Source organism: Euleptes europaea, chromosome 3 (assembly GCF_029931775.1).
Source record: "Euleptes europaea isolate rEulEur1 chromosome 3, rEulEur1.hap1, whole genome shotgun sequence".
In the NCBI taxonomy this organism is placed as follows: domain Eukaryota; kingdom Metazoa; phylum Chordata; class Lepidosauria; order Squamata; family Sphaerodactylidae; genus Euleptes; species Euleptes europaea.
In genome coordinates, this window is record NC_079314.1 from 42,180,364 (window position 1) to 42,199,625 (window position 19,262).

The following is a 19,262-nucleotide window of genomic DNA, read 5'->3' on the forward strand; positions in this document are numbered from 1 at the left end:
TTTCTTCCCCAAAGAGTTAAATTAAATTACATTAGAGCCCTCCCTTTCTGCAGAGACTGAACTCAGACAAGTCAGACATATGAGGCTACTCATGAGCTTGACAAAACTGCAAGAGACTATGGCCATGGACCTCTCCCCTCGTGTATAGTTTGGCCCTTCTTTCTGTATGTTCTAAAACATCTCGCCTGGACTTGGCAGGTTGAATCTAGCAGATATGCCGAAAATCTTGCTCAGCTTGTGTGTGTAGCTGGAAATTGCTAGGAACCGGCATAGTTTCTTTTCTTTTCTTAAAAGGAACTAGAATAGAAATGAGAGCCAGCACTGTGCAATAAGGAGAACCATTGGTGAATGTTAAACCATTTTGACGTGGGAGATCCACATAACTGTTTTGATGAGTAAAGAAGCAGCATTGGGAGTGTTTCGCTCTTTCCTCTAATGTAATCCCCCTGAATTAACTTGCCCCTCTCTCTGCAGGATCAGAAAAAGCGTGCTGAAGAATTTAGCGTCTCTCAAAATCGTGTGTGCTACTCTATCAATAGAAATTGGCCAAATCAAAATTCCAGTGGTGCCCATAAGAAACTGCAGCAGGTAGGGAAAATAAATGATGGGGAAATCCCTCCCCCCATCTCCCTTTTCAGGGATTTCAATGGGTTAATTTCTCCTCTGACTCTCAATGTTTCATGTTGTCTGGAACAAGCTCAATCCTCACCCAATCTTTACGAGGCTTCCCCACCCCTTTTTCTTTGATAGATTTAATATTATTCTGCATGCGTAGGGAATCTCCCAAATATATGGCAACCCTGGGAATGCTGTAATTCTAGGAGTTCTTTAGGCTTCACCTGGGGGTGGGCAACTGTACCACACCAAAGAATAAGGCAGTAGAACAGACGGAACAGGTGGTGGTGGTTTTCAGCTCATATTTGCATGGGGGAAAAAAACCCAACATGCAAATAGAAAACTAGCACAGCCAGGAGAAACCCTCTTGCTCTGCTCATTCTCTACTTTCAGGGAGTTTTATACAGAGGGGAACATTCCAAAAGGGGATCTTCCACCTGTAGTCTGGCCTTTCTACCAGCTTATCACCACCTCATTCCTTTGTAGGTACAAATCAGGTCTTAGGTAAAAGTAGTCCCCTGTGCAAGCACCGGGTCATTCCGAACCCATGGGGTGACGTCACATCCCGACGTTTACTAGGCAAACTATGTTGACGAGGTGGTTTGCCATTGCCTTCCCCAGTCATCTACACTTTACCCCCAGCAAGCTGGGCACTCACTTTACCAACCTCGGACGGATGGAAGGCTGAATCAACCTTGAGCCGGCTACCTGAAACCGACTTCCATTGGGATCGAAATCAGGTTGTGAGCAGAGCTTTTGACTGCAGTACTGTAGCTTGCCACTCTGCGCCACGGGGCTCCCTACAAATCAGGCCTTACCCATCTATTATTCTGTGTTATTTGTATGGCAAAAACCGCTTGTTATCCAATCATATTCCTTGAGGCACAAACAGTGCTTCAGCCTCTTCTCTAGACTTCTTGAAGTATCTTTTTACTTTACTCCCTTGGCTGTCTAACTGACTTGATAGCATACATTTAAAAATCAATGCATTTGATTTGTTGACTAACGTGTTATGCCATCATTACATGACCCTTCAAAGGTCAGCATGTCAAAATCTTTTTATGACTACTATAATTTAATAATTCCCAAGTGAAGGAGAGCCATTAAAGCAATTAGTTATGGGCTAAATAGAAAATGAATTTATTTAGATGTTTGTTTTGCTAATTACTGGATTTCGGTTTGGGCTCCCAGTAATGACAGATTTATCCTTAGTTATTTAGATGGTTCATCCAGCACAATTTGTGACTCACCAAGCTTTACATAGTTATGCATTTGGACCTTCCATCAGGTTGACAAACTCAGTTTTCTCACTCCCATGCCAACAGCCTCAATTGGCTAACATCCATGAAGCGGTAGGCTGGGTTTAGCTTGGTGGGTCCAAAGTAGGACAGGTCTAGAATGATCCCACATCCTTTGACATCAACAGGCGTGGTGGCATAACTATCCCACTGCTTGCAAGGCTCAATTTTAAAATTAGGTACAACATGGTTTGCAGAATGCAGGCAATTCCCAGGCGACATAGCCAGGAAGTGGTCAGTCATGACTAAGGGAGGCCTGCCTCTCTAATCAAGGATTTCTTTCTGTAGGCTGGCTATCCAGGAGGGTCACTAGCTGTGGCTGTGGTTTCTCTGATGTGGCCATCTGCCTAGTGGGAGCTCTAAGTTATGCCACTCTTCACTGAATACAGAGAGGGGGGAAAAGGTTTCTTATGAAGCCACTGAGGAAGGACATCTTATACAGAAGGTCTACGACAAGCTCTTTCCATTTTTAATTAAATGAAGCTGGGGGGGGGAGATTGGGGTAGTGGTGGAGGAGTGGGGTGGTCTTCCTTAGATCAAAGCCACAATGTGGGAGGAGAGGATGTTTAATCCTTTCCCTCTGTGCTGTTTTCTTGATCAGAATAATATACATCCCTCCCACACCCATGCAGACTTCCCATCAAATTGGCAGCTGTCAATTAAACAAAGAAAATGTCACATGATCCAGTCCCAGATGTAAGACACAGTTTGGCCTGTCTAGTCAGAGTCTGACAATGCCGTGCATAGGTGTTTAAATGCGAAAGGGTTTTCCCCCCTTAACTTGACACTTATATCCAGTATTTAACCTGGCAGCCTTCCTTTCCAAAATCTGTGAACTCTGCTTCACCATCTCCAAGACGCCTTAACATGAAAGTGAGTTGCTGTTAAATGTATTTAACTTGAGAAAACAAGCCTCTCTCTCTCTGGGAATGATTGTTTGACATTGGAAAGTGTGTGTGTAGTTTGCAACCTGGCTAGCGCCTTTATTAACTAGGCCACACTTAGGTCAGAAGCTAGAGCCCAAAAAAAAAAAAAAAAAGAAAAGAAAAAAGCTCTGTGCTTTTGTACAAAATTGGCACGCTTACAAATCCACAGGAAGGGGATTTCTGTGATGCAGACAATGTTAAAGGTAATCCACATGCAAGTTTGGAAAATGTCCTCCATGAACAATATGACTGGCATGTTACCAGGTCCTTGCGGAGAGAGCTCCAGTTAAAATTCTAGCAGACCCCCTCTTTCATTTGTGTGTGTGTGTGTGATGACATTTGTGGTTTATGCTACAGAGGGACAGAGAAGAGGCTCAGAGATCTGTATCCCTTTCAGCAGCTTGAGAAAGCCTCCTCTCTGTTTTGTAACTAGCACCAAGATGAGTTTGAGGAAATCCAACTGAATCAAAGTCTGCTTTGATTAAAAAAAAAACCAACAACTCAGAATCACATGGGTGTCTTCATGAGAACACGGAAAGTTCACAGGACGGAAGGGGGACTATGCACAAAAGGCTAGAGGAGAGGATCACACTCATGGGGCCTGTCTCTAACAGTGGCTTGCCTGCCGCAATATGTTTTTAAGCAGCTCACGGAGAAAGGGGAAGTGCTCACTGGGATGGTCCATCACTGATTTTTATGTGGGCTAAAATGAGTTGAGCAAGCATGGCTCTGGAGGGCAGGGTTTGGGGAGGGGAGGGACTTCAATGCCATAGAGTCCAATTGCCAAATTGGCCATTTTTTTCCAGGGAACTGATCTCTATCAGCTGGAGATCAGTTGTAATAGCAGGAGATCTCCAGATAGTACCAGGAGATTGGCACCCCTATTCCCACTCAACTTCTCTGCACATAAAAAATAAAACCAGCCTATGGCTCAGTTATATAGCATCTGTCTGGCATGCAGAAGGACCCCAGTTCAGTCCCTGGCATCTCCAATTAATGGATGAGGTAGGAGGAGATGTGAAAGACCTCTAACCGAGTCCCCGAAGGGCTGCTGTCAGTAGACAATACCGACTTTAATGGACCAAAGGTATGATTCAGTATAAGACATCTTCATGTGTTCAAGAACCTTCTCTTGGTGAAATCCCCTACCCACAACCTGCAGTGGTACAGACTAGGACAAGCTTTACCAGGATTTTGCTGATCATTCATTTTAATTGGCCCTCAGCTACTCTTGGGGCAAATATTTAGAAGGGGACTATGAGCCACTCCCTGTGTAACAACCTGTGCTATACAAACAGGATTTTAAAGGAGGCTGGTTGAACACCAACACAGTCACTGGGAGCCCATGGAGCTTTGAGGAGGCTGAAACTGTAGTAACAGAGCTTAAGTTTCTGGTTCCCAGACCCTTCTGGGCAAATTTTCAGTTCCCAGGTAAGGTTTGTAAATGTATGCAATCTTCTGATCCTTTTAAATATAGAATCAACAAATGCAAAATAGTACAGTGGGTTATGGTAAACAGAATAAAATTTACCTCTGTAAATTAATGAATCTAATATGCATGTTTAGAAAAAGGAAAGGTGATCAAAGGTAATGCACCAGGTGTTCAAAGCAACAGATGAAACTTACAACTTATGACAAATAGAAAAACAATATACCTATTTCTTTCCTAATACTAACTTGTAATGACTTTATATGGTTTTGTTTTACCTTTGCATTGTCTCACAGATCTAATACAGAAAACCTCAAAGAAAAGAATGTTGGGGAAAGTATTCTGTTGGAAGCAATTCTGTGCCAAATGCTGAGGATCCAATTATTTGGAGATGGGCAGAATGTCCAGATGGGCTAAAGTGCTCTGTAGGCAATTAGAGTATTTCCTCTCAGGACCCATAATTACTCATGTGGATTTGTCTAATATGACCTCTGAGAGAATGAGAGTTAGTTTTCACTTTATCTTTGCACTACCATAACGATTCATGAAACAGGTCAGAAAAACCATAGCTGTAGGTTCTTCTGAAGCCTTTTAATCCTCCATAGAAATTTATTCCCTTGTCTCAGAGTTTTTTTCTCTGGCTTGCCAGATCCAGCAAAAGTCTGAAAACCCAAGGTGGAGACCAGGACCATCCCCCCTGTTCCCAAAGATAGTCAGGTTAATCTAAAATGGTTTTCTTGGTACAATGTTGCCTATTGCAATTCTTCTCTCCTTTCCAAGCTTGTATTTTTATTTCAGACTAGGAGTTAAAAGACAATGCTTAGCAAACAGTTTAGTTTACAGGTCCTGTGATGGTAATGGGGGAAGCCTGGCAGCCTTTGTTAATCATTTTCACTTCTGTTTTCAGTGAGTTGATTATTTGCTACAGCTATTAGTATATGTACACTGAAACTCAACATTTGGGCTCTTAAAACAGGGATTTCCTCACCCAGCACAGATGCTCCAGTACAACAGCACTCAAGAGCACGTTCTTCAACAGTATGCAGCCATTTTGGATGGCTCCACAAGCTTCTGGAAGGTCTAACTGCCATTTCTCAATCTGGTTCATGAGCCGTGTGACATATGAAGAAACAAGGACTTCCAAGACACGACACTCTTTCCACGCTACAAAAAGAGTCCTTGGCAATTGCACTTCTCGCAGCTGAAGTCATGTAACTTCAAAAGCATGTACACAAGCAAAACAGCATAATTTGAAAATATTCCCCAGAGCCCTTTTGTGGTACCAAAAACAATCAGACTGGACGGGATGCAGAAAGCCAGTATGTTACAGTGGACCTGGACTTATGACTTGGACTGGAGAGACTCAGCTTCAAATTCCTTCTCAACTTTGAATCTCAATGGGGAGGCCAGTCACTAACTTGCAGTCTAACATACCAACTATGTGTACTAGTTGGTATGTGTACTATCCTTTATGCTCCTTGGAGAAAGGGCAGGATCCAAGTATTTAAATAAGATGAGTTAGGGAAATCACGGGATGTACTCTGCGTACTTTCATCTGCTTCAAGATGTTTATTTTTAAAGAGCGTGGAAATCTTTCTTGTCAAGATCAGGAGCAGCAAAGGAGGAAAGGGCAAAGAGGTAGATGAATATATCACTGGGGACAAAGAAATGTCACTAAGGACAGAAAGTTCTCCTCCACTGCATCATGGAGTGCCAGGTGGCCCATCATGATGAGCTTCCTCCCACCCCCAAGCTCTGGACTCCTGCTCGATGGAGCAGCCAGAGCAAAAATGAGGAAAACAAAGGCTTTGCGCGATGCTCTAGAAATTCCCCAAATTTCCTTGGTAAAAACAATAGAGATCTGAGAAATTCCTAGAATGTGGTGCAATGCTGTGATGTCACTTCCGGGCATGCAACTGGAAGTGACATCATGGTGTCATGCAACAGTGGTTTCCAAAGTCTCCATCTCCCAGTGTTTCCAGTGGCAACCTTAGTTGCAGCTAATTTTATTCACCAGAACCAGCAGGACAACCTTCATTTGTATGGGAAAAAGCAATAGGATGTACATAGAGGGCAGAAGGAAAGCCTATTCCTTGCCCATCAGCCTTAAGAAGCACATCGACTCCTTTTCTTTGTCATGCTAACATGTGACAGAATGCTGAATGCTGGGGTAATTGAGGGACTCCTAGGGGCACGCACATAATTATTACAAGATTGGGGAACATGAAGGCTCTTTCACATGTGCTGAATAATGCACTTTCAATCCACTTTCAATGCACTTTAATGATCATCTGCAAGTGGATTTTGCCATTTCACATGGTAAAACCCAGCTGCAAAGTGCATTGAAAGTGGATTGAAAGTGCATTATTCAGTATGTGTGAAAGCACCCAAAGAGTTACAAGGGAGAGGCAATTCCATTAGAATCCCCCACCCCGCACCAGCCCTCCCCTTCAAACTGGCTCATCAGCACCTGTAAGTTCATCAACACCAGTGGGGCAAATCATGACTGTTTAAGGTTAGGAAAATGGGGCAGGGCAGAAAAGCGTAACCCCTCCTCTTCTTTTGAGGCGGCCCAAGTCTTATTCAGTCCCCTTGCAACCTCTAATTAAGTATGATAAAATGTTGGGAGCTACAGAAATGTGAAGTCTGGTTTGACCTTGAGAGTCAGTTAAATGGGAAAAATGGAGAGAGGAAACAGCCTGTTTCAATTCTCTAAGAGTTCATAAATCCTGGAGGGAGGATTTGGGGGGGGGGATGAAATCGGGTTTCCAAATTGTTTCCCCCTCTCACAGTTCCTTGTAGGTTCCAGCATGTTTAATGGTAAAGCAGGTGGCCTGCTTTAATCACAAAAGCAGCAAAACTAGGCTAGTCACAGTCAAGTCAGGGTTGCCATATACTTGGGAGATTCCCCACACATACAAAAAATATTAAATTTAAAGGTGTGGGGGGGAAGGCTTGTAAAGACTGGAAGAGGCCTGAGCATGTTCCAGAAAGCATGAGATATTGAGAGTCAGGGGGGAAATTAACCTGCTGAAATCCCTGCAAGAGGAGATGGTGTGTGTGGGGGGCGGCGGAATTTCCCCATGATTTATTTTACCCACCTACTGCTATTCCTTATGGGTCCCACCTTGTTCCCTAGGGTTGCCCATCTTCTGCAATAACAACTGATCCCTAGATTACAGAGATCTATTCTCCTGGAGAAAATGGCTGCTTTGGAGGGTGGACTCTGTGGCATCACATTGGTGCTGAGCTCCCTCCTCTTGCCACCCATGCAACTCAAGCAGCGCCACTGTGGATGGAGGGGAGGAGGAATCATAGAGTCATAGAGTTGGAAGGGACCACCAGGGTCATCTAGTCCAACCCCCTGCACAACGCAGGAAATTCACAACTACCTCCCCCCACACCCCAGTGACCCATACTCTATGCCCAGAAGATGGCCAAGATGCCCTCTCTCTCATAGAATCAATAACAATCACTGTCACCGTCAAATGGCAGCCGTGGTTCAGCTGAGACAAGGCTGGTGATAGAAGAGGTGGTGGGGAGGAGGTGGTCCCCCACAAAGCTGAGTTCTGCTGCAGCACAGCAGCCTCCAGTAGAGTTGCCAACCTCCAGGTTCTAGCTGGAGATCTCCTGCTGTTACAACTCCAGCAAATAGAGATCAGTTCACCTGGAGAAAATGGCCACTTTGGCAACTGGACTCTACGGCATTGAAGTCCCTCCCCTCCCCAAACTCTGCCCTCCTCAGGCTAAGCCCCCAAAATCTCCTGCCAGTGGTGAAGAGGGACCTGGCAACCCTAGCCTACAGGGACAGAGAGGCAGGGGCTGGGAGAGGCTCAGGGAGGTTGCGAGGCAACAGCAGCTGTATAGGAGGGATTGGGGGAAAATCCAGCAGCTGCAGTGAGAGCCGAAGTGGCTGTAGGGCTGCAAGCCGTCAGCGGAAGGAAAGCTGAGGAAGGCAACGGCCCTCCAGAGAGCCGTAAGCACTGGGGGGCAGGAAGGGGCTGGGGAGGCAAGCAGGTGAGAAGTCAACCCTTGCCCATGAACTTCAGAAGGCGATGGAGGCAAGCAGATGAGTGGAGGAGCGAAAAAAAGCAGGAATGACTGCATGAGTGAAATGGGGTAAAAAGAGACAGACACACACAGAGAGAAGGAATGACAGCAGTTGGGGGGGAATGGGATGGTTGACCCCACAGGTTTCTAGCAGGTCCCTGCTTGTCCAATCAAAAATACGGCTTATCTTCACTTTTAACTAATTAGTTAGTTGAAGCACAGACAATCTACTTTCAGAGCCCAAGCTCCCAGCCTTCCTAATTGAATTCCCGCTCCATTGTCCAACCAAAGTCTGGTCATAGAAAGCCTCAAATTGCATTTCCGGTGACATTAAAAATAATAACTTGGAATTTAAATGGATATTGACAGGAACCTAGAAAATAAGCCTACGATGAGTCCAAACTCTTATCTTAGCGCGCGCGAGAGAGAGAGAGCAGGCAGGCAGCAAGAATTCTGCCATGACCCAGCCAAACGGCTGGAGCAATTTAATCAAAGGTTGGTTTTGACTGGATGCTGATGGGATTGCGAGATACTCAGCTATTCAGTGTGGCAAATGCAATAAGCATGGCAAACTCTAGGATGACCTAATGGGAAAAAATTACAGTCCATGTTGTAAGATGAGCAAGGATTCTTTATGCATTTAATATAAAATATATACTGCTCAGTTTTGGCTGGTTTCCCCCCCTACAATTTTCTGCTTTGTCTTAAACTTGCAGTATTTTTTTCCCACTGTAATTTTTCAGTTTGTTTTCAGTCTTGGTAATGAGCAAAAAACTAAATAAGAAAGATCGAAAAAACTATGAGACACGGTGTTCTTTGCTACAGTCATTTTACCTTGCTTCCTCTACAAAATATCCTACAGTGGTTTCCTTCTCTGCCGAATGCAAACATTGGAGTCAATGTTTTTAAAAAGGGAATAAAGTCTTTGCGAGAGGTTCAGTTTCTAGCTGAATGGACGTGGTGCCGAGGCTCTTGGGTACAATAATCACTTGAGACATAAAAAGGTTCTGGTTGAAAAAGCAAGGAGGTCCGTAAATTACCTTGTGGGAAAACAAAATGTTCTTTAACCATGGGATGGGGAGAAGACAGATTGAGAATTTACACTCCCTCGCTGGCTCTCCTGTTTCTCAAAGTTCATCTCCCTATGTAGTAGATTTGTTGTTGCCTGACTCCTGCTCTGGAATGTACATTTCTCTACATTAGGGCATAGACATTTCTCATTGCTTGAACACAAGTTGCTAGGCAGTGATGCAGCACCTGAGAGAGATGTGCATTTGGAGATACGGGAAGAAGAAGAAGAGTTGGTTTTTATATGCCGACTTTCTCTACCTTTTAAGGAGAATCAAACAGTCTTACAATCATCTTCCCTTCCCCTCCCCACAACAGACAACCTGTGAGGGAGGTGGGGCTGAGAGAGTTCTGAGAGAACTGTGAGTAGCCCAAGATCACCCAGCTGGCTTCATGTGTAAGAGTGGGGAAACAAACCCGGTTCTCCAGATTAGAATCCACCGCTCTTACCACCACCGCTGTGGTGAACCAGGGCCGTAGATTTTGAAATTGAAGTTCCTAGGGACAAAGATCTCGGGATCTTTTGCTCTTTTTTGCCATCAAGTCACATCTGACTTATGGTGGCCAGTGGTGGGGTTTTCAAGGCAAGAGACATTTGGAGGTGGTTTGCCATTGCCAGCCTCCGTGTCTCAGATTTGGTATTCCTTGGGGGTCTCCCATTCAAACACTTGCCTGGGTTGTCCCTGCTTATCTTCTGAAATCTGACAAGATCAGGGTAGCCTGGGCTATCCAGGTCAGGGCTCTTTTGCTCTGGAGGGAATGACAACAGGAACACTTCACCCTGGCAAAAGATAAATTGTCTATTGATTGAAAGCCTCAGTATCCATAAAAAGTCATTCTCAAATGGCGAGTCCTTGTGATCCATCAGATTTCAAGCAGTCGCTGTTTGAGATAATTCAACCCAAAGGTGATTGAGTCAGGGTTTCAAATTTACACACATGCCCCCAAAGAAATACAAAAGTTATCACTGAGAGGTGTCCTTGAACCAGTGGCTGAAAGTTGCATGATATTATATAGAGTACGGTCAGCAAAAAAATCTGATGGGCCAGACAAGCACAGCCATGACTACTGTTATGACACAGATGGTATACCATAGATGTTGACCCCTTGCTGGGGTCGAAATAAGTTAGTTGTGAACTGACAGTACTTACATACGTATGTATGATGCTAGGACATTTCTCCCATGAATCACAGCAGCTGTAGTAACTTTTACCTTTGTATGTAAGTACTGTCAGTTCACAAGTAACTTATGGTGACCCCAGCAAGGGGATTTCAAGCCAAGTGAGAAGCAGAGGTAGTTTCCATTGCCTTACTCTGCAGAGCCTTCCTTAGTGGTCTCCCATCCAAGTACCGACCCTGCTTAGCTTCCCAGATCTTATGAGATTGGGCTATACCATGCCTCCGTCCCTCCATCCAGCATCATACACAGTAAAACACTACTGGGATTATACCCATCATGAACTGCTGTCAATGAAGTGTATTCACAATCCGTGTCAGGTCTGGTCCTGTAATAACATGGGATAACCCCATGTCTATCCTCTCTTTTCCCCTTTTTGGGGAAAAAGAGGAGTTAGACATGTGATTAAAAATATGTGGAACCTAAAGAATCTTGACTGGCCTTGATAGCTACACCATGCAATTAAATGGAAAGATTGAATCCTAGGGAATACAATCCTAAGGCGGTCTTCTCAGAATCCTATAGAACTCTACTCAATAAGGCTTCCTCCTGGAAAAATGTTCTTAGCATTGCACTGTACAAATAAGAAAGATTTATTTAGTAGAGCATCAGCTTTGGAGTGTACATATGTTCCCTGCCAGGAAATCCAGTTTTTGCCACTGGATTTTTGCAGTTATTAGTATACTACCACAAAATGCCATGAGTGACTGCTACAAAACTGTTTCATTGTGTTCTGAGGAGAAAGATCAATCTCCCTGCAAGATGGTTCTGCGCATTCACAATAATCGAGCCCTGATAAGTGCAACAACAGCAAAAAAAAAAAAAAAAAAAAAAAAAGGCAGAATGTTTTGTAACACGGTGACAGCATTTCTATAAGCTGATGAGCCACTCAGCACTCTTTTAATGCTGGCTGTGAGTTTCCTCTCCTGGAAGCCAGCCTTAAAAAGAGAAGAAAAGAAAAGCTGTCGCTCGGTGTTGAAAGATATTCCTAGCATTTGCAAAATGAACGAGGAAGAAGCGTACAGTTTTGGTTTTGTCAAGGCACATACCAGTTCCCTACCATTCTCTAAAGGAAGTTTAAAGATGTTTAATTAAACTTAAAAAAAAAGACTTACTCATGATGGGAATCTAATAAGAACATAATTAAAGCCATGCTGGATCAGACCAAGGCTCATCAAGTCCAGCAGTCTGTTCACACAGTGGCCAACCAGGTGCCTCTAGGAAGTGCCCAAACAAGACGAGTGCAGCAGCACCATCTTGCCTGCGTTCCACAGCACCTAATTATTATATATTCGGCATGCTCCTCTGATCCTGGAGAGAATAGGTATGCATCATGACTAGTATCCATTTTAAGCAGTAGCCATGAATACCCCTCTCCTCCATGAACATGTCCACTCCCCTCTTAAAGCGTTCCAAGTTGGCAGCCATCACCACAGCCTAGGGCAGGGAGTTCCACAATTTAACTATGCATTGTGTGAAGAAATACTTCCTTTTATCAGTTTTGAATCTCTCACCCTCCAGCTTCAGCAGATGACCCCATGTTCTAGTATTATGAGAGAGGGAGAAAAGCTTCTCCCTGACCACTCTCTCCAAACCATACATAATTTTATAGACCTCTATCATGTCTCCCCTTCGACATCTTCTTTCCAAGCTAATCACAGTAACAAGCAATGGAAGACATTAAACTATACTTTCTTGGCCAAACTGCAGTCAGCAATGGCTGAAGCAACAAATATCTCATTCCACGCAAGAGGGCAGGAGGAGATGAATACTGTCCAAAGGAGCTTCCTAAAGGCAGGCCTTTTCCAGGGCTGTGTGACAAAATGAACTGAGGGGAATGGACTGCAAGTGGGGAAAGTGGGGTGGGTGAGCCATATTGTCCCTCTGCCCCATGCCTTATTCTCAGTTTTTTTTAAACAGCAGGGGGGGAAATGTGTTCTAAATTCTCAGCTCCTCTTGAATTTTGCAATATCACTGATAGGTTTGGTCTGGCCTAAGTAGCAGTACCCCGAAACCTTTGCCCCTTCTAGGACCCAGAAGAATCCTCCTCTCAGTCTCCAGGGCCTAGACTCCTGACATGGACGGCTGCAATAGCCATTGCTCAGATGAGCAAGGAATATAAGGCTACAACTGGTTCCTTCCTTTCCTAGCAAACTGGGGGTACAGCATAGACCAGGGAGGAAGCAATAAGGCCCCATGCTTGCAGTCTCTTTGTGCTCCGTTGCCTTGGATATTGGGGAAAGCCTTTGGCAGGTACATCCAGCAGGTGCTTCATCCAGGTGAGCTTGCTTGGGCATCTTACTGACAGCTGCCACATCTCTCAGCAAAGCCATACTAGTGGATGTTAGGCCTGTGATATTTTGGTTGTTGCTATTCTGAAATTTTCTGAGAATGCACGATGACTGCTTTATTTATGCCTGGGGATATCCAGGATGGCAGCACAAACATTCAGACAGCGCTGCTTTCCTGAAAAGAAGGGTGTACAAAAATCCTTTTTTAAAGATGGTGGCACCCATCATTATATGTAGGCACTAACATTTATGATATATTCATTCAAATGCCTGAGTGACTTTAACATCCACGACTCCTCCAAGAGAACTGGTAAGAGGTGACCCCTCCAATCCCCCCATCAAACTTATCTACAACGGATCGAAGATACTAAAACATTGAACACTGGGCATCCAATCAGACTCTTTTGCATTGGCCTTTGGGGGAAAAAACGAACTAAAAACAAATACAATCCACACAGTTAAAACTCTGGCATTTAATAATGCTGCACTTCCCTGCCAAACGGAAGCTCATCAATAAATCATAGACTCTGTGTTCATTTCTTCAGGCATCATTAAGAGAAACTTAATCCTGACAATCTAGCAATACAAATCCAAGAATAGGAAACAAGGAACAGCACTACCAGCCCATCATTCTGTCTGCCATTTAACCAACATGTAACATTTATTGCCTCTTCAGAGATTACACTTACCTTTCTTGGCTTCACTTTGTCATGGTAGTCATACTGAAAGATGCCCTTGTAGCTAAGTCCTAACCACCAAGGAATTCCCTGTTTGTCCTAGAAGAGAGGGCGGGGAGGAAAACATACACTGAATCAGTATAGTACCAATGGGGATTTGGCAAGGTAATATGGTAATACAAAGTAGAAGCAAAATGCATGATCATTTTCTGCCCTCTGTGCTATTTATATTTCTTTGGTATATACATACAGTTGTGATGATGAAAACTCGGGCATTTGGAAAACATCCTTAATATAAGCTGCTAATTAAAAGTTTCCCCTTTACAGGCGCTCTCTCCTCTTCAGTAACTTGCTGTTGTTTGAAATTATTATATATTTAAAAATATTTCTTTCTGTTTGGGGGTTGAGGTGAAACAGGATATCACAGCTAAGATTGCAGGAGAATCCTGGTTTATGGCATGCATCTATGAAATGTAGCGCTAATGTGACGATGCTTACTAAGCAAATCTGATTGAGGGGGAGTCAAATGGTTGCACTTAAAATGTTTCATAGAGAAGTGCTTGTGTTTCATGCAGAAGACATGAAGGAAGCTGCCCTTCTCTGCCCTTCATTGTGTTTCTTATTTTTTAATTGGGGGGGGGGGTACTAACAGTTTTTAACTATTAAGAGGGATGCCAGGGAGTCCAAGTGTAAACCTAAGAATATTTTCCATTGAGTATACCTGATCTGAGTGCAGATCTGCTTAGTACTGCTCTTTAAATGTAGCCCATAATCACTTAATGTCAGTTAGTAATTTAGCCCCAATATGCCTGTATTTTAGGACTTTATTTATTTCCTCTATGCATTAGGTTTGTTCTATGAGGAATAAGATCCCAACCATACAGCATCATATAAACACTTTTCTTTCATGTTACCACAAACTGAAATAGATGAGTCTCTGTTTAAAAAAATCATACCAATCCATATTCTCCCATTTTTGCTTTAAAATGCCTAGTGGTACTGTAGTCAGCAGACAATATCACGCAGCACATTTTTATGTCATTCCAACAATACCGTTGTTACAGGTCTCTGTTAAGGTACTACACACTGGTTACAATGGGTTGGATCTTACAATTCCTTTCTCTGGTGGAAGGAGTCCAGCTTCAATGGAGGATGTCTCCCTCACTAAGCAGAAGGGAATCTTAGGATCCAAGCCAAATTTCATAACTGAAAGTACTGAAACAAATGCAAATTCCCTCCCCTATCATTTGTGTTCGATATGGAGATCACTAGCAAAATACCAATCTTGTCTCTATAACTGAATCTTTCAATCCCATATTTAACTCATACAGAAGATTTAAATTCCTTACTGGACATAATATAAAGGTATTTGTAAGCTAATAAGACATACGAGACAGGATCCTAAGAACTGTAAGAGGGGTTCAATTCTCTCCTTCCTGCTGCAGCCCTCTATAACCCTTTGTACCCCTACTCTTAAGAGTCTGAGGATCCTCAAAAATGATGTGAGATGCAGGGTTTAAAGTCAGAAGGGCAAGTCTCTAGAAGTCCCAGCAACCCCTCTCCCAGCCAAGCTCACCCGTGGAACACCTGCTTGGCACTGGTGTTGGGGCTTCCAGAAGGAAGAGCAAATTTAAAGGGGGGGGGAGTCTGGGTTCCAAACGTTTGAGAAACACTGGGTTCGCCTGTGAAACTCAAGAGGAATGCATTTGTCTTCTCTTTCCTTTTGTTAGCAATATCGTGCGACTATCTTTGGTTCTCGTGCCAAAGAATTTTTTTGTTTACCAAACCACAGAGTTTTTGTAGCATCAAGAGTAGTCATCAAGCCTAATCTTTTCATACAAAAATCTCATTAATGACTTGGGGATCAATTCCAAATCCTTTGTCTTTCATATTAGCTCTTTTTTTTATTCTTATTTCATCTTTTCTTTTCACTTGTCAATCTGCCCATAACTTGAAATCTTCCAAAGCTGGCATTCTCTGTGTGACTTTGTACGTGCTTTGTTCACAGCTGCCCCAGAGGTCTGGATTTCCCTCCTCCTGGAGATTCAAAAAGCCTCCTCATTGACAGCCTCCAGAAGATTGGTTAAGGCATCTCTTTTACAGAGAGCTTCAAAGAACCTAAATTACCTATTTATGGTGGGTAGCCGTGTTAGTCTGTCTGCAGTAATAGAAAAGAGCAAGAGTCCAGTAGCACCTTAAAGACTTACAAAAATATTTTCTGGCAGGGTATGAGCTTTCGTGAGCCACAGCTCAATTCTTCAGATACCTTCAGATATCTGAAAAAGTGAGCTGTGGCTCACGAAAGCTCATACCCTGCCAGAAAATATTTTTGTTAGTCTTTAAGGTGCAACTGGACTCTTGCTCTTTTCTATTACCTATTTATGTTTTGACATGTTTTTGAGAAACTGTTGTTTTTTTGTTTTCCTATTATGGCTGTCTTTAAGGTTCTAGGGTTCTAAGTTAGATTTGGATAGGCTGTGGGTTGGATCGTAACTACAGCTTTTCTTTTATTCATTTTGTTATTTTCCCCCCTCAAGGGTTGGATCCAGTCCAAAGACTGACAATCTTTCTCATGTTCTCTCCACTGTAGTCCTTTCTGACCATGGGAAAGTTGTTTCCTGGAGTCACAGGACCCATGCAGGTCAGGGGGTGGGCTGAGGAGGGAGGAGTGGGCAAACTTGACCTTTCCTCCCCCTTCCTTCTGCTCCAACCTCAGAAACACAACATGAGAAAACCCCAGCCACACCTAAGACAAAGTGTGGTGTCTTTCACGTTGGGCTTAGCAGGGGCCTTATCAGAGACTCTTCCCCTGGCAAGGGGCCTGTGGAATCTCTTGTATATATTTTCTGTCTTTCAACAAACAAATATTCAATCTCCACTTACTGTGTATGTTATGTGCCATCATTTACAACTTACGGCAGCCCTATAAAGTAATGACCTCCGTCATGTCCTATCATTGACAGCTTTGATCAGGTCTTGCAAACTGAAGGCCCGGTATTTACTGAGAAGATCTCGGATAATATTGTTAAGTTTGCCAAGAATGTATACAGAAACAATTTGTTAAATTTAAAACATTTCTATGTCACCTTTTCACCCAATTCAGGGTCCTCTAGGTGCCGCCATTTTGACTAGACAAAGGTATAATTTCTACATCTATGATTACAGAAGAATTGTATATAATTATGTTGAAGATAATTATTATTTATAACTATATAATTAAGTGCCAAAATTAATAGGGTTGCAATTCAAACCCCTAAGAAGGCTAAAGTAAAGGTCTAAGATGAAGCAGCACTAAACATTTACAGTCCATTGCACTGTCTACTTATTTATCACAAGTTTCCTCAGTTCAAAGTGCATTAATATGAAGTTATTAAAGCTAGTGTGTTTTTTCACTAACAAACAGTGCAAACCATTTCTCAATTAACCAGTTCCTTTAAATCTAAGAACAATTTCTTGTCAGCACATACCTTGACTGCATAATAATGGACTCCGTATGTTGGGAGGGATTCTACGATGCTCATGTAGCTAAGGAAAGAAGCATAAAACAATAGCACGTTGAGGATTCAAATGGCAAAAGGTCAAAAGAAAGAGAACTAATTCATAAACATTTGAGTATTCTATTTAACAAGTGCAGTCACCACTATAACCTATATCCTATAACGGGATTCAAATAATTTCAGAGGATACAAAAGGATGTTAGCATGACATCCCTAACTTTTAAGTGGATGTTGGGGTTTGGTAGATCCAATTATTAAATGCTTTCAGGGGAATATAGATTGTGAACTTCTGTAAAATCAAAAAGTTGGTATGACAAGGAGATGGCAGAGGCCAGTGAGGGAAAGGTTAGCCAGGTCCGTGGCCACGGAGGTCCTAGCTCAGGAGGAACCTGCACCCAAGGGAAATTCTGGACCTGTTCTGTGGAGGGTACTGGTGGTGCATGTATGGCTGGAAGCCAGCCATCTAGGGTGCATCTGTGCCACAGGTGGCGATAGAATTCCCCTGGGTGTGAGCAGAGAACTGGGGGGGGGGGGGAACGAAGCCAACACAGCACAGGCAGTTCCAGCTCCTGGAATGGATTTGAAAGGAGGTAGTCAGGCATATTGTGGGACTGGACCTGGAGGGAGTTGAATGAAGAAACTCACTCTTGGCATGGAGAAAAAGCAGCCCTGTGTAATGAAAGTAGAAACAAAAGTTCCATTGTTTGACAAACTCTGGCTCCAACATCTTGTAAGCATCACCTGCTGTAACAAGCCTGACCAGAGCTGCCCCCTCACTAGCCTGCTAAGGCCCTCATCACTTACAGTGGGCATGGTGAAAGTGTTTTCATAACTTACTCAAGGGTGCTTCCACACAGAGGTTTTTCTCTGCTTTGGCATCCAAACTGGAGAGCATTTTTTTAGGAGCATCTAAACGCCATGCTCTGATCGTGAACACAAGAAAAGCCATTCTTGATCAGACCAAGATTAATCAAGTTCAGCAGTCTGTTCACACAGTGGCCAACCAGGTGCCTCTAGGAAGCCAACAAACAAGACGTCTGCAGCAGCAATTATTCTGCCTGTGTTCCACGGCAGCTAATATAATAGGCATGCTCCTCTGATCCTGGAGAGAACAGGTATGCAACGTGACTAGTATCCATTTTTACTAGTAGCCATAATAGCCCTCTCCTGCATGAACATGTCCACTCCCCTCTTCAAGCCTTCCAAGTTGGCAGCCATCACCACATCCTGGGGCAGGGAGTTCCACAATTTAACTATGCGTTGTATGAAGAACAATGGTTCCTTCCATCCATGGTATGTTCTAACCCAAACCTGCTTTGCTTGTGACCTTTTTGGAAAGAATGCAATCCAAGTGCATTAGCATGCCATGTAGACAGGAGGGTGTGCAAGTTCAAGGATCCTGCCCACATCAGCACCATTTCTTTCCACCAACTTCTCAGGGCTGCCATTTTCACTGCTGTGCTACAAGAGGGCTGTTTGAGGGCCTTTAAAAATAGTAATTTCGATAAAGCCATAGTGCTAGAACTCTATAGGGCTATACCATTTATACTGCTATACCATTTACCAATTAAATTTTTTTTTTATTAAAGGCCTCAAAAAGCCCTACTGTGGCATGTGGAAAAACACACAGGGAAAATGGTGAGTGAAAAGGAAAATGCACAGAATGTTCCAGTGTAGATGCTCCAATGTCAATGCAAAAAGGGGAATCTTTGCAGTGTGGATGCCATTATAGTAAGATTAGAGTCCTATGGTGGAATGGCTGGTCAGAAAACAGGGGTTGGGCTGGGAGGTAGAAACAGAGAAATGGCAGTTAGCAGGCTCAAATGTTAAAGATATAACTAAGTTTCTTTAGAATTGTTACAGTTATAGAATAAGCAGTGAACGTATGTTCAGCTAAGGTTATCTCAGGGTTATCTTCGATTCTCTGTGTCGGTTTAGCATCTTTTGTATCAGGCCTACATGGATGGAACCCAAAGCGAGTGTTACTAAATGCCAATCCCTTTCCCTTATGTTTGACTGCTATATATATATTTGTTCTAAAACAAATCTTTATCTGATGATTTGTGTGAGTGTGTGTGTGTGGGCTTAATTCACCCCATGCTGAGGCTGGAGACTTTAAGGATGAGCTACAGAACAGAAACATATTTATAGTAAATGCTAGTTAGATGCCCCTAAGCAGGGTGGTCTAAGCAAGAATGCCTGGGTGGTCTTAAAGTGGGGTATAGGTTTCCAGG

At 43.3% G+C, this 19,262-nt stretch overlaps 1 protein-coding gene across 5 annotated transcripts in view; it reads right to left on the reverse strand.

The window, feature by feature from the left end:
* Positions 1 to 19,262, reverse strand: part of FRMD4A (FERM domain containing 4A) — a 341,204-nt gene that overhangs the window by 54,461 nt on the left and 267,481 nt on the right. For all 5 annotated transcript variants that reach the window (XM_056847044.1, XM_056847045.1, XM_056847041.1 and 2 more), the window contains exons 10-11: positions 16,999 to 17,056; positions 13,544 to 13,630 (exon numbers count right to left, since the gene is read on the reverse strand). In XM_056847044.1, coding sequence (XP_056703022.1) covers positions 13,544 to 13,630; positions 16,999 to 17,056 — 145 coding nt within the window. The remainder of the gene's footprint in view (positions 1 to 13,543; positions 13,631 to 16,998; positions 17,057 to 19,262) is intronic.